This window comes from Rhinoderma darwinii, chromosome 1 (genome assembly GCF_050947455.1).
Source record: "Rhinoderma darwinii isolate aRhiDar2 chromosome 1, aRhiDar2.hap1, whole genome shotgun sequence".
Lineage (NCBI taxonomy): Eukaryota > Metazoa > Chordata > Amphibia > Anura > Rhinodermatidae > Rhinoderma > Rhinoderma darwinii.
Genome location: NC_134687.1, coordinates 434,572,361 through 434,593,049, shown reverse-complemented (window position 1 = coordinate 434,593,049; position 20,689 = coordinate 434,572,361). Strand labels below are relative to the sequence as shown.

General features: G+C 38.8%; 2 protein-coding genes across 3 annotated transcripts in view; both read left to right on the top strand.

Moving 5' to 3' along the window:
• The window catches only part of HPS4 (HPS4 biogenesis of lysosomal organelles complex 3 subunit 2), a 60,694-nt gene extending 55,306 nt beyond the window's left edge, over window positions 1-5,388 (top strand). For both annotated transcript variants that reach the window (XM_075830829.1, XM_075830838.1), the window contains exons 13-14: window positions 4,204-4,312; window positions 5,020-5,388. In XM_075830829.1, coding sequence (XP_075686944.1) covers window positions 4,204-4,312; window positions 5,020-5,191 — 281 coding nt within the window. In that variant the 3' untranslated portion in view covers window positions 5,192-5,388. The remainder of the gene's footprint in view (window positions 1-4,203; window positions 4,313-5,019) is intronic.
• Window positions 5,389-14,891: 9,503 nt separating this feature from the next.
• On the top strand, window positions 14,892-18,814 carry LOC142743224 (uncharacterized). The gene is made up of 3 exons (XM_075853773.1): window positions 14,892-15,312; window positions 15,990-16,131; window positions 17,850-18,814. Exons 1-3 carry the CDS (start codon window positions 14,907-14,909, stop codon window positions 18,067-18,069), a joined length of 768 nt encoding a protein of 255 aa, XP_075709888.1. The 5' UTR covers window positions 14,892-14,906; the 3' UTR covers window positions 18,070-18,814.
• The last annotated feature ends 1,875 nt before the right edge of the window (window positions 18,815-20,689 follow it).

Below are 20,689 nucleotides of genomic sequence, written 5' to 3'. Positions count from 1 at the left end.
ATGCAGCGATCAGAGCGATCGCTCCATCTAAGTGGCTTCTAGCCTGTCAGGAACCATGATGGTTGCCACGGGCACGGGTGTCCGGTGTTTGTCACAGCTGACATCCTGGTCTAACGGCCGATTAACCCCTTAGATGCAGCGATCGCTGCATCTAGGTGGTTAGATCGCACCCTATGGCAACTGTAGCCTAACAATGGCTTCCTATTACGGAAGCCCATTAAGCCCCGCCGGGAGGCGAAGCCTAATAGGCTTGCTGTCCGTGAATAGCTAACAGCTCTAATACACTGCACTATGTAGGTAGTGCAGTGTATTAGAATAGCGATCAGGGCTTCATGCGTTCATATCCCCTATTGGGACAAAAAAAAAAAGTTAAAACAAGTTAATTCAAATGTTGTCAAAAAAATAAGTTTCACGTTAAAAAAAATATATAACCGCCTTTTCTGCCATAAGTCTTTTATTAGAGTAACAAACGGAAAACATTAAAAAAAAAATACACATATGTGGTATCACCGCGTACGTAACGACCCGAACTATAAAAATATCATGGTATTTTACCCGCACGGTGACCACAGTAATAAAAAACAATTCCACAATCACTGTTTTTTAGTCACTACACCTCCCAAAACAGAATAAAAAAAGGGATCTAAATGTTGCATGTACCCCCCAATTATACCAAAAACTACAGCCCGTCCCGCAAAAAGAAAGCCCTTACACAGCTTTTTTGACGGAAACATAAAAAGTTATGGCTGTCAGAATATGGCGACACAAAAAATTAATTATTTGAAACAAAAGTGATTTTATTGTGCAGGCACGGCAAAATATAAAAAAAAAACTATATATATGGTATCGCCGTAATCGTACCGAATAAAGTAAAATTGTCATTCATAGCGCATGGTGAACACCGTAAAAAAAAAGAATAAAAAACATCAGAATTGCTGGTTTTTGGTCACCTTTCTTGCTAAAAAATGAAATAAAAAGTGATCAAAAAATGGCATGTACCCCAAAATGGTACCAGTGAAATCTACAGATTGTCCTGCAACAAATAAGCCCTCACACAGCTCCAGTGGAGAAAAAATAAAGAAGTTCTGGCTCTCAGAATATGGCGATGCAAAATGTGCAGAGTGTCCCAAAAGCGGATAAGATCGGGCACCATATATCAGTGCGACACCGGGCACACATGCGGATTATTATTTATTTACCCCATTATTATACCCTGATGTACCCCGCACAGATTACATATACCCTGATGTACTCCGCACAGATCACATATGCCCCCACATTATAAACTGCGCTCCAAAAGCCAAATGGCGCTCCCTCCCTTCTGAGCCCTGCAGCGTGCCCAAACAACAATTTACGTCCACATATATGGCATCACCATACCTGGGAGAACCCGCTTAACAGTTTGAGGTATTTGTCTTCAGTGGCACGAACTGGGCGCAACATATTGTGCACTAAAATGGCATATCAGTGAAAAATTACAATGTTCACTTTGCACCATCCACTGAGCATTAATTTCTAATAAAAAAACAAGCCTGTGTGGTCAAAATGCTCTACACCCCTTAAAAAATGTCTTGATGGGTGCAGTTTCCAAAATGGGGGGTCACTACTTAGGGGCCCTGCCATTGTGGGCCAATGCTGTGAAAATCACCAAAATAGGCCTCACATGCGGATTTGCTTTTTCACTCCTAAGCCCTGTCATATGTCCAGGCAAATGATAAATGCCTTGAGGGGTGTAGTTTACAAAATGGGGTCACTTCTTAGGGTTTTACACTCTACTCTGATACCTAAGGGAGCTCTGCAAATGTGACATGGCGCCCGTACACCAGTCCAGCAAAATCTGCGCTCTAAAAGCGAATGGCGCTCCTTCCATTTTGAGCTCTGCCATGTGACCAAACAGCAGTTTAGGGCCACACATGGGGTATTGCCGTACTCGGGAGAAATTGGGTAACAAATTGTCTGAGAGAAATGCAAGGAATGGATCCAGCGCCAAGACAGGTATTGTAGTTAAAAAGGAAACTCCGTTCCAAATTTTATTCCAGTAATGTATTAAAAACGAAAGGGTATATTCCAGGTACAAGATGTGGTTCGTAAGTATAGGCTGTGCAAAGCCTATACTTACGAACCATATCTTGTACCTGGAATATATATTTTCGTTTTAAATAAATTTCTGGAATAAAATTTGGGCTAAAACTAAATTTTATTAGAAAAAAATGTCGCTTTTCAATTTCACTGCGTAATTCCCATAAATTCTGCAAAATACGTGTGAGGTCAAAATGCTAACTATACCCCTAGAAATATTCCTTGAGGGGTGTAGTTTGCAAAATGGGTCACTTTTGGGGGTTTCCACTGTTTTGGTCCCTCCAGTGCGTTGCAAACGCGACACGGCACTGAAAACTATTCCAGCAAAATCTGCGCTCCAAAATCGAAATGGTGCTCCTTCTCTTCTGAGCCCTGCTGTGGGTCCAAACAGAAGTTTATTACCACATATGGGGCATTGCTGTAATCGGGAGAAGATGCTTTACAAATGTTGGGGTGCTTTTTCTCATTTATTCCTTGTAAAAATTAAAAATTTCTAAGTTTCAGAAAAAAGTAGATTTTCATTTTTACAGACTAATTCCAATAACTTTAGTAAAGAAACTGTGGGGTAAAAATGCTAACTATACCCCTAGATAAATTTCCTGAGGGGTGTAGTTTCCAAAATGGGTCACTTTTGGGGGGTTTCAACTGTTTTGGCACCACAAGACCTCTTCAAACCTGACATGGTACCTAAAATATATTCTAAAAAAAGGCGGCCCCAAAATCCCCTAGGTGCTCCTTTGCTTCAGAGGCCGGTGTTTCAGTCCATTAGCACACTAGGGCCACATGTGGGATATTTCTAAAAACTGCAGAATCTGGGCAATAAATATTGCGTGCGTTTCTCTGGTAAATCCTTCTGTGTTAAAGAAAAAAATGTATTACCAATGAATTTTGCCCAAAAAAATTAATTGTAAATTTCCCCTCTACTTTGATTTAATTCCTGTGAAACGCCTAAAGGGTTAAGAAACTTTCTGAATGCGGTTTTGAATGCTTTGAGGGGTCTAGATTTTAAAATAGGGTGATTTTTGGGGGTTTCTAATATATTAGGCCCTCAAAGCCACTTCAGAAATGAACTGGTCCATGAAAAAATAGCCTTTTGAAGTTTTCTTGAAAATGTGAGAAATTGCTGCTAAAGTTCTAAGACTTGTAACGTCCTAGAAAAATAAAAGGTCTTTTTTAAAGAACGATGCAAACATAAAGTAGACATATGGGAAATGTTAGCTAGTAACTATTTTGTGTGGTATTACTATCTGTCTTACAAGCAGATAAATTTAAGTTTAGAAAAATGCTAATTTTTCACAAATAAACACTGAATATATCGACCAAATTTTACCAGTAACATAAAGTACATTGTACATAAAGTACATTGTGTCACGAAAAAACAATCTCAGAATCGCTTGGACACAGGTCACATTTGAAAAAATTGTCTGTGTCCTTAAGGCCAAAACAAACTGTGTCCTTAAGGGGTTAATATACTTCGATTCACAATAGCAAACTATCGCTACACTTTAAGCCTGAAATAGCTGAGCACAGGAGCTCACCAATTTGAGTGAAGTAAAGGGAGATGGAACCTTTTTGTTCAGGGTAGTTCTAAATGAAATGTCAAACAAACTAGAGGAACACTTTGGATCGATTTTATGAATTTTGACAATACGAACTACAATATCCAGTTCATGAGGCACTAAGTAATAAGGCCTCATGCACACGACCGTGCTTGTAATTACGACTCGTAATTACGAGCACGGCCAGCCACGGGCAGCCGGCCGCTTTTGCGAGCCGTTCTGCCATTATAAAGTATAGCAGCACGGCCGTAAAATAGAAAAATAGAACATGTTCTATTTTTTTAACGGCACGGGCACCTTCCCGTGAGAAAACGGGAAGGTACCCGTGGCTAACAGAAGTCTATGAGCCTGTTATTGCGGGTCGTAATTACGACCCGCAATAACGGGTGTTTTTACGGTCGTGTGCATGAGGCCTAAGACAGTTGTGTTATAGTCATGGCATTCACTTATTTCCCAATCTTACTATAATATTACCACTTCAAGACGTGTGGTTAACACTGAAAAATCAGTATTTTGTAGTGGGTTGATAATTGGAATAAGTATTCTTATTGTGTCTTCTTTACAGCCAATCTGCCATCAGCTTGCAGCGCAAGTGATCGCCAGTTCCTCCGAGCTGCCAACCTAATCCACTCTGACTTTAGCGTATACCCATCTTTACAGGAGGTGACTGTAAGGTAAGAGTACTGGGTTTGACTTGTGGAAGTTTCGCTCTAGTTCTTTAGACATTCCAGTCGTAGTATAAAGCTGGCCATAGACAATCATATAAGGACATCCAAAGGAAACGGACAGATTCTAATTTTTGATACCAGTGGTTGTCCGTTTTTAGCCTCCTGCTTTAGCACACTAGGAAACACCTGCTGTGCCATGTGCTGCATTTTTAACCTCTTACCACACCTTGACTTAATAGTATGTGATAAGCCTGAGGTAGTTCTATCCCAACCGTTAACCCTTTCAATACCATGTTTCAACCCTGCATCACTTTTATTGGGGCAAACCCTGAGAAAGGTTCCCATGGCCGTTTTTTGTAAATACCTATGGTATGTCCTAACAGGGATACTACAATATAATTGCATAAATAAATGACACTATATTGTAAGCTAAAAAAAAAGTCTTGCGTTAAAGAGTACCTCCAGTGACCATGTCACCTAGTCAAATTTTTAAAGTGACATCCGGAGCACAGTCTGGTTGCCTAGGCAAACGGACGACACCATAAGCCTCTCCTGTAAAGCTCCTTTGTGACTAGAGAAACCAGAAGGCATTGCTGATTTCCTTTAGAAAATAAAACTATTATGACTAAAACTGTTTCTGCTTACCCCTAGTTTTCTTATGTATTAGCTTTCATGTTATACAAGTAGTAATATCTTCTTAATGACCATTACAGGAACGCCTCTTCATCGGTCTACGGATGCCAGAGTGCTGTCCATGAGACTTACTTCCAGCAACTAGTTCCTCCATTCAGGAACTCTGGAGCTCCAGATCCACAGGACACGGCATTCATGCTTCACAACAAAGTCAAGCAGAAGTTACTGAAACATGGGCTCAACTTACTTTAACATTATACCCTAAACCATGAAATTGTAACTGATGGGACCGTGCGCAGAACTCCCAAATACTGAACAGAAGCAGCGTAAACCTTTCCGGATAGTGTACGGACCAAACTCTTTATCTGACACTCGGATGTATCGATTCCTGAAATGTTCAAGCTGTTTTTTGTTTTCCACCACAAATTAAAGGCTCATTATAAGTGGTATTCGTATTTAACTCTTCGAAAGTATCAACAATTCTACTACCAGATCTCTGTATGATTGACGTGCATAGTATAGAACCGCAAAGACTCATCGTGCCTCTGTACAGGCTCTGCGCCCATGGCCTTGCCATGTCGACGAGGCCTGAGGGAAACTTTTTCCCATAACAGGGAACTTTGTCAACACTGAACTGTCACCCTATTACACACACAACACACACTTCATCACACACACACACACACACACACACACACACACACACACACACACACTTACACACTGTTGTCAGGCTTCAACATTGGCCTGCTCATATTTGTTGAATATTCTAGTCCAATGTGTCAATTCCATTTGACATATTTGGACACTGGAAGAATTTGCACCCTTTCATTTTATCTACCTCACAGGTTTTGTTTTTGCCTTTTTCTGGATCCCCCAATGCATGAAACACATGGGATGGACTAGTGTCTTTTTCAATCTCTTTATTTAACTTGAATCTATTTTGAGTGCAATAATTCTAACTAAAACATAATTTTGCTGAAAGTACAGCCTTAACACCAGTTTCACACAAGCGTAATACGGGCACATTTTTTGACCCATATTACGGCTGCAAATCCCTTCCTGACCACAGGTCTATTGACCTGAAATAGCAGCATCAAAGATTCCTATGATGTTGTTAGTTCGGTTCATTAGTCCAACGGTCGGGATAGGATTTGCGCCCGTATTACGTTTGTGTGACCTTACAGTTGGTATCGAAATGCGTTTGCACAAACAAAGGTACCATGTGAGCAGGCACATAAAATATCCTTCAGTCAATTGAACTGCAGTTTAATTTTTTCTTAAGACCTTTCTGTGTGTATGCTCCTTTGATGGCTAGCTGATCCCTAGTGTTGGGACCCCTGTAATCAACTGTTGTCTATACTCTCTAAACAGGGGAAGCCCAAACTGGGGACCCCTCTTAAATCTCTATGCCATAATAGGTCAAATGGGTAAAAGTTGTCTTTACCAGGTAAGCCTTTAGAGTTTATGGGAAGATACAGTTTAAGAACTCTCATTGTTTCATCTGTGGTACCAGTATAACCTTTGCTTAGTAATGTATATAATGGCAGCTGTGGTCTGTGGTGCAAAATGTTTCCCTTGTCAATTCCTTTGTAAAATGATTTCATTAAGGGGAATGTCATTAAAACCAGTTTCATTTAACACCACTGGTTTAACACTTCACACCGACATGTTCCCCATTGACTGACTGTCATTCAGGGTGAACGAACAATGGGCAAGACCTCAACTTATTACACCTATTGTTTGCGGACCAGGACATAACCTTAATTGGACTGGCTGCGAAATAGAAAATATACTTGTCCTCTTATGGGATACCAAATCCCATGTTCCTCTACATTGACCCTTATTAATACGAGTGATCTATCTAGATTGTGGAGAAGAATAAACATCTCCGGTGAAACGTCATTTTTACTTCTTGCAAAATAATGTTTAAAATTATTCAAATTTTTCTAAGCAATGACTTCTGAAACAAAGCAGCTCTGGATTTTTGCTTTTGGTCACCCAGCTAATGAGTAATGGCCTCACAAGATTGTGACTATTTCATCAGGTTCACACAGGGCTTTAAGGGCATTTTTTTTATTGCAGCATTCTCTATGGCTGAAATCACACAGGCAGTTTTTGTGCCATTTTTTTTTTTTGTTTGTTCGTCAAACACAGGACTGGATATAAAAGCGAGAAGTATCAGTTCTTCCTCCTACATTTTTTTTCTTTTTAGATCCACTCCTGGCTTTGGCAGACAAAACTTCCTCAAAAACTGCATGTGTGATTTCTGCGTTTATGTGGCATTTTTTTGCCACTTTTTTTGCAGCAAAAAACGCTGCGGCCAGATGATAGCTTGAAGTCCATATGTAAATATAAAACACACGCTAGAAACATGGCATTTTTTGAGGTCATATTTTTTTTATTTATTTGTCTTTTGCATTTTTTTTGAGCATTTAGTGCTGTTTTTCTCACATAGATCTCTATAGTTTTTTTTGCCTTTTTTAAAAAAAAAAAAAAAATTGTGGTAAAAATCGATGCCAGACATAAGGGTATCCCCCGCAGTTGTTTTTTTTTTGTGTGTGATAGACGTACTAATTAAACGTAATATAGTCCATATTGAAATGCATCTATAGAACTGGAGCCTAGTATTACTACCAGACAGAATGATCCTTCTGGTCAGTTCTGCAGAGAAAGACGTCTATACTTTGTACTTTAGCACCTTCAAGATAGACCTGGAGAAGTGTTCCCTCAGGCTAAAGGTTAAGAAGAGCAGACACGTGTGAACATCTTGTTATAAGCCAATAGCTACATCGTACCTGTTGGCCGGGTGCCGTCTCCATAGCTGCAGATCATTATGCCCGATATTGTATGGTTTATGCCACACAACTGCAGAGAGAACCTGTATCTTGTCAAAAGAAGTCTTGTCCGCAAACATTTGTAAGGGTTCCCAAATCCACATCATGCCCTATCTGTTGCGGAAACGCTGCACACTTTTGCTGTGGATTTTATTAATTGCAATTCAATGAGTGAAATCCGCAGCTAAATTCCACACCAAAATCCACAACGAATCCAGTCTGTACTCTTTAATCAGTTTTGGCCCCCAGAGGATGGTTTGTCAAAGGGGGTACCCCAAATGCTAAATAAACGTCATAATAATAATAATGGTGGTGGCTCTAAGGCATCGCTTTGTTAAATGGCTACCAGAAGCCGTTCCAAAAGTAGCGGACATAGCTGCTCAGTTATAATTTGGGTAGACCATTTAGACACATAAAGATGGGTACGATAAATTATTTATTTTTGGGTTTTTAAAGTGACAGAAATGTATTGAACTTTGCTACTCCCAACAGAGGAGCCTGTCTGCCCATTCAGATGTACTGAATGGTATAGTCAAGGGAACCTGAGAGATTTACTGAGATTTTGAGATTCCCTTTTTAGAAAGCGCTGGTTACACAACTCTGATAACTCATTTTGGAGAAGTACTGAACAAATATAATGTGTACTATTAACGTGTCACTACTGTTTTTCTGTTATTCCTTATAATATCGTATTTATAGCCACGTGATAGATTTCCACGTGTTGTATTATTATATATACTTTGAAAATAAAAATAAGTAAAAAAAGAAAAATCAACAACGAAATTCACTTATAACACATACAGATTTCATTGCGGGTTTTGGTATGGATTTTTAGGCCGGCTCCATACAATAATTTTTATGTGATATATGAACCTAGCCTAAAAAGAAAATATTTCAGAAAATATATTTGCTATAAGAGCTGTGCCCATATTTCTTCCGCCTCCTTCCCCACAATACAGACCGTAATGGGACATATATAGGTCATACAATTAAAGATTTTGTTAGACAAGCGTTTGTATTAAAGTAAATATTATCTGGAGATTATTGGGAAATCTTACAATATATTCATAAGGGTAGGGTCAGGTTTTTGTCAGCAGTATACTCCGACAATCAAATATCTCCCAAGCCTGGCAGAGCAAACTAAGGTCCGATAGGATAGATCTCTACTGTCCAATACTGTCGTTCCCCAGGGTCTTTACACTTAGATGATCTCACCGACCTTCTTTAAGCTATCCATATAGTAGAGTATTGACTTGTTTTTACATTGTGTAATACAGGACTTCTTAAACTTTATTACAATAGGGAACACTGAGTCTAGAAGTCAGATATAAAATACTAATTTTTATTTCATCAATTCTAAAAAATTACATACAATATAATTTAAAAAATGAATCTAAACAGATGGAAAAAGGGGCAGGATGTCAATCTTGAGACTTCGCGTGACAGGTCAGTATGTTGGTCTCTATCCCATACTTTGGAATTGTTTTGCACTTAGCACTTTATATTGTGAATTGGGAGTTTTTGGCGTAGCGTTGCACTACAGTGCTTTAACATATATTTGATCCCTTTTGGGGACTAATGACCGTCTCCGTAGAATATTTCCTTAGGATGCACAACATTTGATATTTGCTTTGCACTATGCACTTTTATATTGTGTTTTTCACATCATGCATTTTGTTGCATACCAACATTGAGCATCTATTTAATATTTCTCTTGCTTGGCGATCCTTTTTCCATCTGTGTAGATTCATCTTTTAACTTATATTGTATGTACTTTTTTTAGAATTGATGAAATTAAAATTTGTATTTTATATCTGACTTCTAGACACTGTGTTCTCTTTTCTGGTACTATATATAATGAGTACAGTCATGTTACCTTAGGGAATTAATAATGCGAATTGATGCATATGTATGCCTTGTGGATAGGTTGTATTTATTACAATAAAGGCTTGCTCTGCCAAACCATGATGAATCCAGATCATTAATAAAATATAGCAAACTCGTTGACATAACTTTCAGGGGATCTTTGCAAGCCTCAGCCACTCGAATAGGTCAGCAAATCAGAGGTGTAGTGTATCTGTTACACATTACTATTAAGGGTATGTGCACACACACTAATTACGTCCGTAATTGACGGACGTATTTCGGCCGCAAGTCCCGGACCGAACACAGTGCAGGGAGCCGGGCTCCTAGCATCATACTTATGTACGATGCTAGGAGTCCCTGCCTCGCTGCAGGACAACTGTCCCGTACTGTAATCATGTTTTCAGTACGGGACAGTTGTCCTGCAGCGAGGCAGGGACTCCTAGCATCGTACATAACTATGATGCTAGGAGCCCGGCTCCCTGCACTGTGTTCGGTCCGGTACTTGCGGCCGAAATACGTCCGTCAATTACGGACGGAATTAGTGTGTGTGCACATACCCTAAGTTTCCATTTTCTTGGTGAGGATGTAAGGTTGAGTTTCACTAGTGCACTGCATACAGAGCAGCTGTATCTTACGCTGAATCCTATACACACAGGTCCATGGGACTGACGGGTTCAGTGTCAGCGGGACACACATGATCCACCAGTTCTCCATCACATCTAAGTTCATAACTTAGATGTGATCGATTACAGGTGGATCGGACCTGCTGACACTGAACCCATCAATCCCGCGGACTCTACGGATTCAGGTCTTGGTGCACGATACAGCTTCTCTGTATAGGGAATACAGAGCCGCTGTATCTCAAAAAGTAAAAATTTTTAATAAAAAATAATTCTAAAGTTGCACCAATCACACTGATTAATATTTTTATTTAAAAAAAACAAACATTGCTTTTAAAGCTACCGTTGGGATATTAGGACTATTTTCCATGCAATCGCTATTCAAGGGAGAACCTCTAAAACGAGTACTTCTCATATACACATGGGCACATTCTAGAAACAGACGGTTTTTGATAGGACAAGCCATTTCGTAGATCGGCAGCACAGAAGTAATATATTTTTAAGATCCCAATACACAGTTGTGGTGCCGCAGTATATGGTACAAGCCCAGAAGATTAGAGTATCTGAATAGAAACTGCAACACCTCCGTTACAGTACAAAACACTTCATGGGAATACTTCCAGATGTCAATACATGACTAATAGCGATGGTTTTTATATTGAAATAATATTGCCCAATAGTACACTAATGCCCTTACAATAAAAGTTTATATTAAAATGAGTTAGAAACTAGCATAATCAAAAGGCTTAAAATGCACCTATAGTTCTCCAGTCATAAATAAAAGCAAACTCTTATAGCAGCTTAAAGTGACCCTCCAGTCAAAACTGAAAATTTGACTATACACGGCAAATGTATAGTCAACACACCTATTGCCCTTCTCATGAATGATCCTGCCACGATTCATGCGTTCTGGTCCCCCATTTGTATCCGCAAAATAGCCACCACAGTCTGAGACCTCCCTATGCAGAGCATTCTGATAAGGACTGAGACGCGCCATTTTCCACTGCCCCTTGATGGACCAGCGTCGTTGATTTAATGAGCAGGTGGGCGTGTCTCAGACTTCCTAAGAACGCTCTACAGATCAAAGTCGGAGAATATGGCGGCACTGTCGAAGATGCAAATAAGGAACCAGAATGCACAAATGGTGGCAGGATCGTTCATGAGGAAGGCGCTAAGTATGTTGACTATACGTTTGACATGTATAGTCAAATTTCTAATTTTGACTGGAACGTCACTTTAACTTCTCTAGAATTGTCAATTATCTAAGTCATGTAATGCACTGGTAGCATATTAAAGTGTTTTAACGGCAGATTGTACAAAAAAAAAAAGAACTAGGCACGTAGGTAATTTTTTGATCAGATGTCACTACGTGCTTGGGTCAGTGTGCTATTAATATTCTTTTCTGCAATGTCTCAATGATATTCTAGAGTTAATATACAACATAGGTCATCACCACAAATCTTATACAGTGAAGGAAATAAGTATTTGATCCCTTGCTGATTTTGTAAGTTTGCCCACTGTCAAAGATATGAACATTCTAGAATTTTTAGGCTAGGTTAATTTTACCAGTGAGAGATTATATTTAAAAAAAAAACAGAAAATCACATTGTCAAAATTATATATATATTTATTTGCATTGTGCACAGAGAAATAAGTATTTGATCCCTTTGGCAAACAAGACTTAATGCTTGGTGGCAAAACCCTTGTTGGCAAGCACAGCAGTCAGACGTTTTTTTGTAGTTGATGATGAGGTTTGCACACATGTTAGATGGAATTTTGGCCCACTCCTCTTTGCAGATCATCTGTAAATCATTAAGATTTCGAGGCTGTCGTTTGGCAACTCGGATCTTCAGCTCCCTCCATAAGTTTTCGATGGGATTAAGGTCTGGAGGCTGGCTAGGCCACTCCATGACCTTAATGTGCTTCTTTTTGAGCTACTCCTTTGTTGCCTTGGCTGTATGTTTCGGGTCATTGTCGTGCTGGAAGACCCAGCCACGAGCCATTTTTAATGTCCTGGTGGAGGGAAGGAGGTTGTCACTCAGGATTTGACGGTACATGGCTCCATCCATTCTCCCATTGATGCGGTGAAGTAGTCCTGTGCCCTTAGCAGAGAAACACCCCCAAAACATGTTTCCACCTCCATGCTTGACAGTGGGGACGGTGTTCTTTGGGTCATAGGCAGCATTTCTCTTCCTCCAAACACGGCGAGTTGAGTTAATGCCAAAGAGCTCAATTTTAGTCTCATCTGACCACAGCACCTTCTCCCAATCACTCTCAGAATCATCCAGATGTTCATTTGCAAACTTCAGACGGGCCTGTACATGTGCCTTCTTGAGCAGGGGGACCTTGCGGGCACTGCAGGATTTTAATCCATTACGGCGTAATGTGTTACCAATGGTTTTCTTGGCGACTGTGGTCCCAGCTGCCTTGAGATCATTAAAAAGTTCCCCCCGTGTAGTTTTCGGCTGAGCTCTCACCTTCCTCAGGATCAAGGATACCCCACGAGGTGAGATTTTGCATGGAGCCCCAGATCGATGTCGATTGACAGTCATTTTGTATGTCTTCCATTTTCTTACTATTGCACCAACAGTTGTCTCCTTCTCACCCAGCGTCTTATTTATGGTTTTGTAGCCCATTCCAGCCTTGTGCAGGTCTATGATCTTGTCCCTGACATCCTTAGAAAGCTCTTTGGTCTTGCCCATGTTGTAGAGGTTAGAGTCAGACTGATTAATTGAGTCTGTGGACAGGAGTCTTTTATACAGGTGACCATGTAAGACAGCGGTCTTTAATGCAGGCACCAAGTTGATTTGGAGCGTGTAACTGGTCTGGAGGAGGCTGAACTCTTAATGGTTGGTAGGGGATCAAATACTTATTTCTCTGTGCACAATGCAAATAAATATATATAATTTTAACTATGTGATTTTCTTGTTTTCTTTTTATATAATCTATCTCTCACTGGTAAAATTAACCTAGCCTAAAAATTCTAGACTGCTCATGTCTTTGACAGTGGGCAAACTTACAAAATCAGCAAGGGATCAAATACTTATTTCCTTCACTGTATATGCTCCAGCAAGCCGTAGACATAATACCAACTTCAAAAATTTGTAGTTCTACCACGGTAAGATCTTTTTGTTTTTTTAATATTTTAGTACATTTCACGTATCGTCGAGATATTTGTTACTTTGAAGTAGTAATACTAAAGAAAGAATACTTTATACAGAGGCAATACATTATTAGGAACCTCTTATCTTGACTGTAAATTAATGAAACACATCAGGTGACAAGTTCCAAACTGCCCTCAAATCTTTTATTCTAGATCCTCTGTTCTCATCTCTCTTCACCAGGATCTCCTGCAGAGATCTATTACCATGTGTATGACCAGTCATCAGCTCTGGCACTTGCAGATGTTCTTGTCCAGACTTTTTGTTAAAAATGTTAAATAGCTAATAAATATTGATTCCTAAAGAAAGTGATGTAAATAAAGTGTACCAAAAAAAGAATAATTATGGAGTAACTTACCTTTGGGTGTACACTGTAAATCTGATCATAATTAATGTTCTATGTAGTGGAACGTTCGGGAGAAATATATATCTGCTGAAGGTTTGAGAGGTATTAATTTTTTATTTTTTTTGTTCTGTTTTTTTTTTCTTTAAGTAAAATATGGAGACATCAAGAGTACAGGCACTTAGCTGAACAACATGCTCTAGTTTTCCCATTAATGTAATAGGAGGGGGAATTGCCAGAAGGAATACATCACCAGATGTACAAATGGACGATGCAAAATATGTCCTATAAGTAGTAATGGGAAAATACAAGGTATTTTGGTGATCAAAAGGCTATTCACTGTCCTGCTAAGTGGGGACCATCCCCATAAATGTATGTTGTGCACCTCCACCCACTTTAGTGATCCTGTCCTGTATAATGAGATCTCATTCTTGCACTTCAAAGCCCCGAATTTCCGAAGCAAATGCTACTGAGCCCCAAATTTCCATTGTCCGGGGCAGACTTCTGTAGCCATGCGGATGTCACAGTATTAACCCATAAGGCATAGAGTTTGGTAGAAAAACAAACACGATAGTTGTATACAAATCTGAAGGGTTCATGGAACGAAAAAGTAGTGAACTTAGACCAATGTGTGATACATAGATGATGCAAATCTCATTACTGGTGTAAAGAACTTTTTTTTATGTTCTCTCAAGCCTGCAGCTAATAATGAGACCCCAAATATACACAATTTGATATGCTACTTAGAACCTTAGTGGATATTTGGTTTCTTATATTTATGTCAAGACATGTTAAGGGTGTCACAGACTTTGTGTCCCAGTCTTTTCCATGCTGTGAATTCTGACTTGGGTAAAAAGGTTTAGGAGTCTCATTACCATAATGGTAGCTGTGCAAACAAGTCTCAATCTCAGCATGAGAAACACATTGTTCAGAGATTTGACACCATCATCCTATATGAAAGGCCATTTTCCATTCAATGCTCCATGACACATCCTGAGAAAGAGGCTTTTGAGGAGGGGATCTGGGCTGGAGTATTTAAGCCGAGGTTGCACAACTTCAGAAGTTATTTTCAAAATAAGAAAGATGTCTACATTTTGGCTTTGCCTGTTTGTCTTCATCCAGGTATCCTGGACTTTGCCCATGTACTCAAGGAAAACTCATGGACATACGCCAGTGCCCAACAAGATAGAAAGAGCTGTGGAAACCAATAACTTTATCAAGAAACAGAGATCCGAAAGTCATAATAGAGAACGGATGGAGAGGATCCTTGAAATACTTGGTGCTGACAGATGGTCTAAAGGACAGGATATTCTTAAATACCACCGGTCACAATGCAACTACATGAACCAGTCCTGGACACAATGGCAAGGTTCTACTGAAAATCAAGACCCTAGCTCTGTGTATATGCTCAACGTCTTCATTCGACCTATCAAGCCAACATTCCCCCAAAAGAACCTTTTCCAATACATGAGCAGGATCTACAGGTGCTGCAAGCTTGGATTCAGCTGCAGAAGAATAAAGGGTCTTCAAGGAATCTTAGATGAAGGTAAGCCCTCTTGATATTCTATCACATACTACCACTTCACATAGAGTTTGATACTAGTTTTTCAGAGTTTAAAAACAAGTTTAGGCCCGTGGTTTACTTATGGTTTATATTGCAGATAATTTGTAGCTGCACATTATATACTATGTAATGCCGCAAAATTAATCTTTGTAGACATGGATTACATATAACTCCTTTTTTTTTTTTTTTAAACATTACTATTAATAATTGTATCTCGTTCTATTTTACAATGAACCTGTGCCGGATGCAATCACATTTTATAAATATTATAGGTAGACCCCCCCCCCCAAAAAAAAAAATTACTTTGTGCTTTCCTACCTATCTGTACCTCTCGCCAGTGGCTTAGATTGGAGCTTCATCATCTGTCTGCTGTAGAGTCTACTTACCCCCCATAGATTCTGTAACTTGAGGACCAGTTATGTCTGGAAACAATGTACTATGTAACTACTACTCCTTTATTCACAAAGATTTACACTCACATTATTGCCCCATCAGTTATGAAGTGGATTTTTCTAGAATAAATTTCGTTTCCATGATCTCCATATTACATGTTGGTGGGGTCATTAGAAAAATATTAAGCATTTGCCTTTATTTTTAGGTGCCTATAAAACAATGTAAATCTGGCTGACAAACTAACAAAACATTGTGTTTGGATGTAGGAATAAAAGAGGCAGCCTTTAACATTGACTCGGATATCTTCAGTCTTTCCATTCAGCGAGCCGAATTACATTTGGAAGTTTCAGCCGATGAACAACTGACAGTGATTCCCGTACTAAACATCAATGGACTCAGACGCTCAAGGTTTCTATGCTACTTCATCATATATTATTTTTGTGAAATATCCTATGTTAATCAGCTATAACTATGCAGCTAGGCATCCGTAGAGAGCTGGGCAACAGTGAAATAAAAGGCGAAGTAATAGGACAACCCGAAAGGCATTATGTAAGTTAAGTCCTGTTTACACGTAGCGATCATCATTATGATTTGTTAATTTCTGAGCCATTATAGCCCGATCCAAATTCATAAAATAAAAATAACAAGAATTTTTGTTTAGTGGTGATTACAATTAATCGTGCCTACATAAAAATAATCATTATTGGTAAATATTTTCAATACATATCTTGCAAAAATTAACCCCTTAAAGTCCAACCCATTTTTCGTTTTCCACTCCCCGCCTTCCATGAGCCATAACTTTTTTATTTTTTGCATCAATGGAGTGGTGTGAGGGCTTATTTTTTTTGTGGGAGGAGTTGTAGTTTAGTTGTAGGGTGGAATTGGTAAAAAAAAAAAAATTTTTGGGGGGGGTTTCGTTTTTACGTCTTTCTCCGAGCAGTAAAAACGGCAACTTCACTTTATTCTGCTGGTCAATACGATTACATTGATACCAAATTTGGCATTTTAATGTTTTTACTACTTTTACAAAGAAAATTTAGTGTCGCCATATTCTGAGAGCCATAACTTTTATTTTTTCGTCCTTTGAGTGGTGTGAGGGCTTATTTTCTGAAGGACTAGCTGTAGTTTTATTGGTACTATTTTTTGGTACGTACAACTCTTTGATCAGTTTATATAATTATTTTTTTTAGTGCTAAGGTGACCAAAAAACAGTGATTCTGGCATTTTTTTTCCCCCCTAAGGTGGTCACTGTGCTGGTTAATGTTATATTGTAATGGTTTTGATTAATTTTTAACATTACTGTAGAGGAAAAATGTTTTTTTAATTTTTTATATTTTTGCATGCTTTGTACACTACTAAAAACGTTAACTATTTTTTGCATTCTTTTGTTAGTCCCACTAGGGGATTTAAACCAGCGATCATCAGATCGTTGGTATAATACACTGCAATATAAATGTATTGCAATATATTGTTGTTTTTTCCGGCTCCTGTTCAGGCAGGGCTTAACAGGAGCTGAAAGAAAGCAGATCTAGGGGGGCTTCATTAGGCCCCCGGGCAAATCGCAGGGGGCGATGGGCTCGTGGGTGTGGCCTCCTAATGACTTAGATGTCACGGTCGCTATGGACCGTGGCATCTAAGCAGTTAAAGAGTCAGGCTCAGAGCGTTCTCTGCTCCTGGCCGTTAGTGCGAGGTGTTAGCTGTAATATACAACTGACACCCGCAGCATATGGAGCGTTAGGAGGTTTAAATTTACATTTGAAAGTGGCGACATATGTATGATGATTGTACCGTTGGAAATATCCGTCAGATGCTCATAACAATTTTTCATACCACTTTTCGGTCATGTGAATGGGTTTTTAGAAATTCTAGATTTGCTTGGATGGACCAGAACATTTTTGGGAGATAAGAGAAATTTGAGAACAGAGAATGTAGACATTTGAGAGAAGATCAGGTTCACAGTGTTGGATATTTTCTTAGCTCTTTCTCAACTAATTGTAATAATAACATTGGAATTAGACTCACACTTAATGAATATTATGCTAATTATGTAGAACAAATGTTTTTCACACCTTGCATAGCGTTGTTCTGTCGCGATCACACATAGTAATCCCAATTATTTTTTCCAGTTTCAGACAGATGAGGAGTGGCCATATCATTGACTTAGCTCTAGATGTGATGTTCATCTTACAAGCATTAAAAGAAACAGACATGGCGTACACAGTGAATGGAGTAGTAACAGAGCTGAGTTTGTCATTACACTGTATCCAAAATGATCTTCACGTACCCTGTAACCTCCACAGAGTATCTCTGCTTCAGCCTCCGTTCATAACTCTACAATACAAGTAACAAGGACTGCTGCTATACATCATTCTTCTACAGGGGTCAGCAACCGTCAGCTTTCCAGCTGTTACTAAACTACAACTCCCAGCATGCACTGACAGCCAAAGGCTTTATTATTTCAGCCAAAGGCTGTTAGGGCATGCTGGGAATTATCGTTTTACAACAGCTGGCGTGCCAAAGGTTGCTGACTCCTCGTCTAAACAAATGTCCCTCAATCTGTAGCATAACTTCTTGTTCTGGCACTTTAATTTTTTTCTGAAACGGGATTCTACATTTTGGGCTGTGGACCAAGAGGCTTATTCACTCTTATCCAATCTTGGCCACAATTATGTATGGGCCTAGGGAGCATACAGCCATGTGGGATTTGAGATTTTCCAGATCAATTATCAATTTAGAATACCCCAGTTTAATCCTTATAGGATGACTCATTAACCACTCACTTTCTCACTGGGCCAATTCAATGTTAAATTTTGTCATTGATATTTTATTGATCTTTGTATTTACCTCTGCTGACATTTCAGACCTTCTCTCTTTTACTTCAGGTGACGTGTGGGACAAATGGGGTATTCACATATTTGTATATCATTTGTAGAAAGCAATACACGGATCACAATGTTGTAATACATATTAGCAAAGCGTATAATGCAGCTTTATTCTGTACAGATAATAGTTGCACGGTGGAAGAATATAAAATGGGCACTTTATTTGTGTAAAATATATTTATGCACTAAATTTTAATTTCTGAATTTGATGTTTAGGTTAAGATTTTTGAATGAAATTTCTTTTAATAAAATGTTTCTTAAATCAATATTATATATTCTCATAATTTTTACCAATATCTAAAGGATGTTCTGCACAAATCTGGTGAACCATCATCTACAAATATGAGAAGGAACCGGGCTGGAAATGGGGCATTATTTCAAATGATAGTTTATGTTTATGCCAAATTGTATACCCCAATTCCAGGACAAGGGGGGCCCATGCTTATTTGCACCTCACATTCTTTAAAGGGAAGACAGGCAACCTGTCCTTTGGGCTTATACCCACCCTCCCATCCCCAATTTGCCAACACTGGAGTATCTGTGCAATGGAAGGGCCCTTTACACTGTTCTTTGAGAAGAGACGGTAAACGGATCTGAAAATTTCCTAGGGACCCGATAGTCGCTGCTTGATAGACGCTGCTTGAGCTGCCTTTATGATCCTACGCCCTTGACAAGGAATAATATTCAAAGATCTGTGTATGGATGTAGAACTATTAGAAAACGCACATTCCTGGGACAAATACACTTTTAAACTATTGCCCAGAGAAAATGAAATCCATTCACTCCGTAGATATTCCTGTACATGTAAATATTACTTTTAAAAAAATTTAATCGAGGTCAATGTATATCAGAGCTGGACTTCTGCTTTCTCCTCAAAGCAGGTCTGTGATTCTCTCAAAATACAAAAATATGCTGAAACCCAGTGCCGGAGGAATTTACTATAGATAAAAAGAAATTAGAGTGTGGAAAAACAATACTTAATCTATACTAATGTATTATTTTCTTACCTGCATAATATATGAAGTGACGTTATTGAAATCTTTTCTCAAAAGTAGATTGGTAGAAATATGTAGTAAACCATTATAATCTATCAGGAACGTGCTCTTTCAGTTCCCTGTAAAAAAAACAAATCCTTAAAGTGTACCGGAGTTTTTATCGAAAAGTTCAAAATAGTCATCAGCGATGTTATGACACTCCACCTACATTTTAGTGCTTTCCAAATAATTTTTCACCTCCTTTTCCCCAGTTTCAGCTGCCACACTATTTTCTGTTCTATTTATAATGGAGTCGTGTAACTAATATATAAATCTGCCAGTATGACACACACACACACACACACACACACACACACACACACACACACACACACACACCTCTACTAATCTCTATGTACACAGCCAGTTCATAGCTCCTGGGACACATGTAAATTCTCTTCTTAGTACTGCTCTTTCATGTGATCGTGGCAGTAGAGGCTTGTGTCCCTCTCTGTCGGTTTATTTTTTCGGGAAAAAAAAAAACTGCAAGTAAACACTAATGTTTATCTCTCATGCTGCACTAAAAATGCTCTCTTGCCACGAATCGTGGCAAAAAAAACAAACCACAATTTGACCCAACCTTAGGGTTTACATGCAGCTTTTTAGTTATTGGGACATGCGTGCAGCAAACAGACAGATTAGGGAAAAGTGCACATGAAGTCAAAGAAATACAGAGATATCACAGGCAAAATGGCGGTAAAGCAGATAAGAATGATACACAGGAAAGAAATAGGAAGGTATGTATGAACTAGTTCAGGAAATAAAAATGCTTGCTTGCAGAAACAGAAAACAGGCTATAACAAGCATATAGATACACAAGCAGCTACTGCAACGATTATATTAGAGGGCAGTACTAAGAAAATAACACACATAAGTTATCTTCTTAGTACTATGGTGGACAGAAGATTACAGGAAGTGGCAGTAACCTCATACATAGTTTGCAAGGATAAAGCAACAATTTTTTTAAGCAAATTGCAAAGTAGCTAGATATCAGGAATACTATTAGATTATAACAAGTTAATGTTCATTTAAGTTAAAAAAATATAGAAA

Excerpts from the sequence above, each read along its gene's own strand:
- LOC142743224 (XM_075853773.1), top strand. The coding sequence starts at position 14,907 with ATGTACTCAAGGAAAACTCATGGACATACGCCAGTGCCCAACAAGATA. Across the intron at positions 15,313-15,989 it reads TCAAGGAATCTTAGATGAAG|GAATAAAAGAGGCAGCCTTT; the intron begins GTAAGCCCTCTT and ends GTTTGGATGTAG. Across the intron at positions 16,132-17,849 it reads AATGGACTCAGACGCTCAAG|TTTCAGACAGATGAGGAGTG; the intron begins GTTTCTATGCTA and ends TATTTTTTCCAG.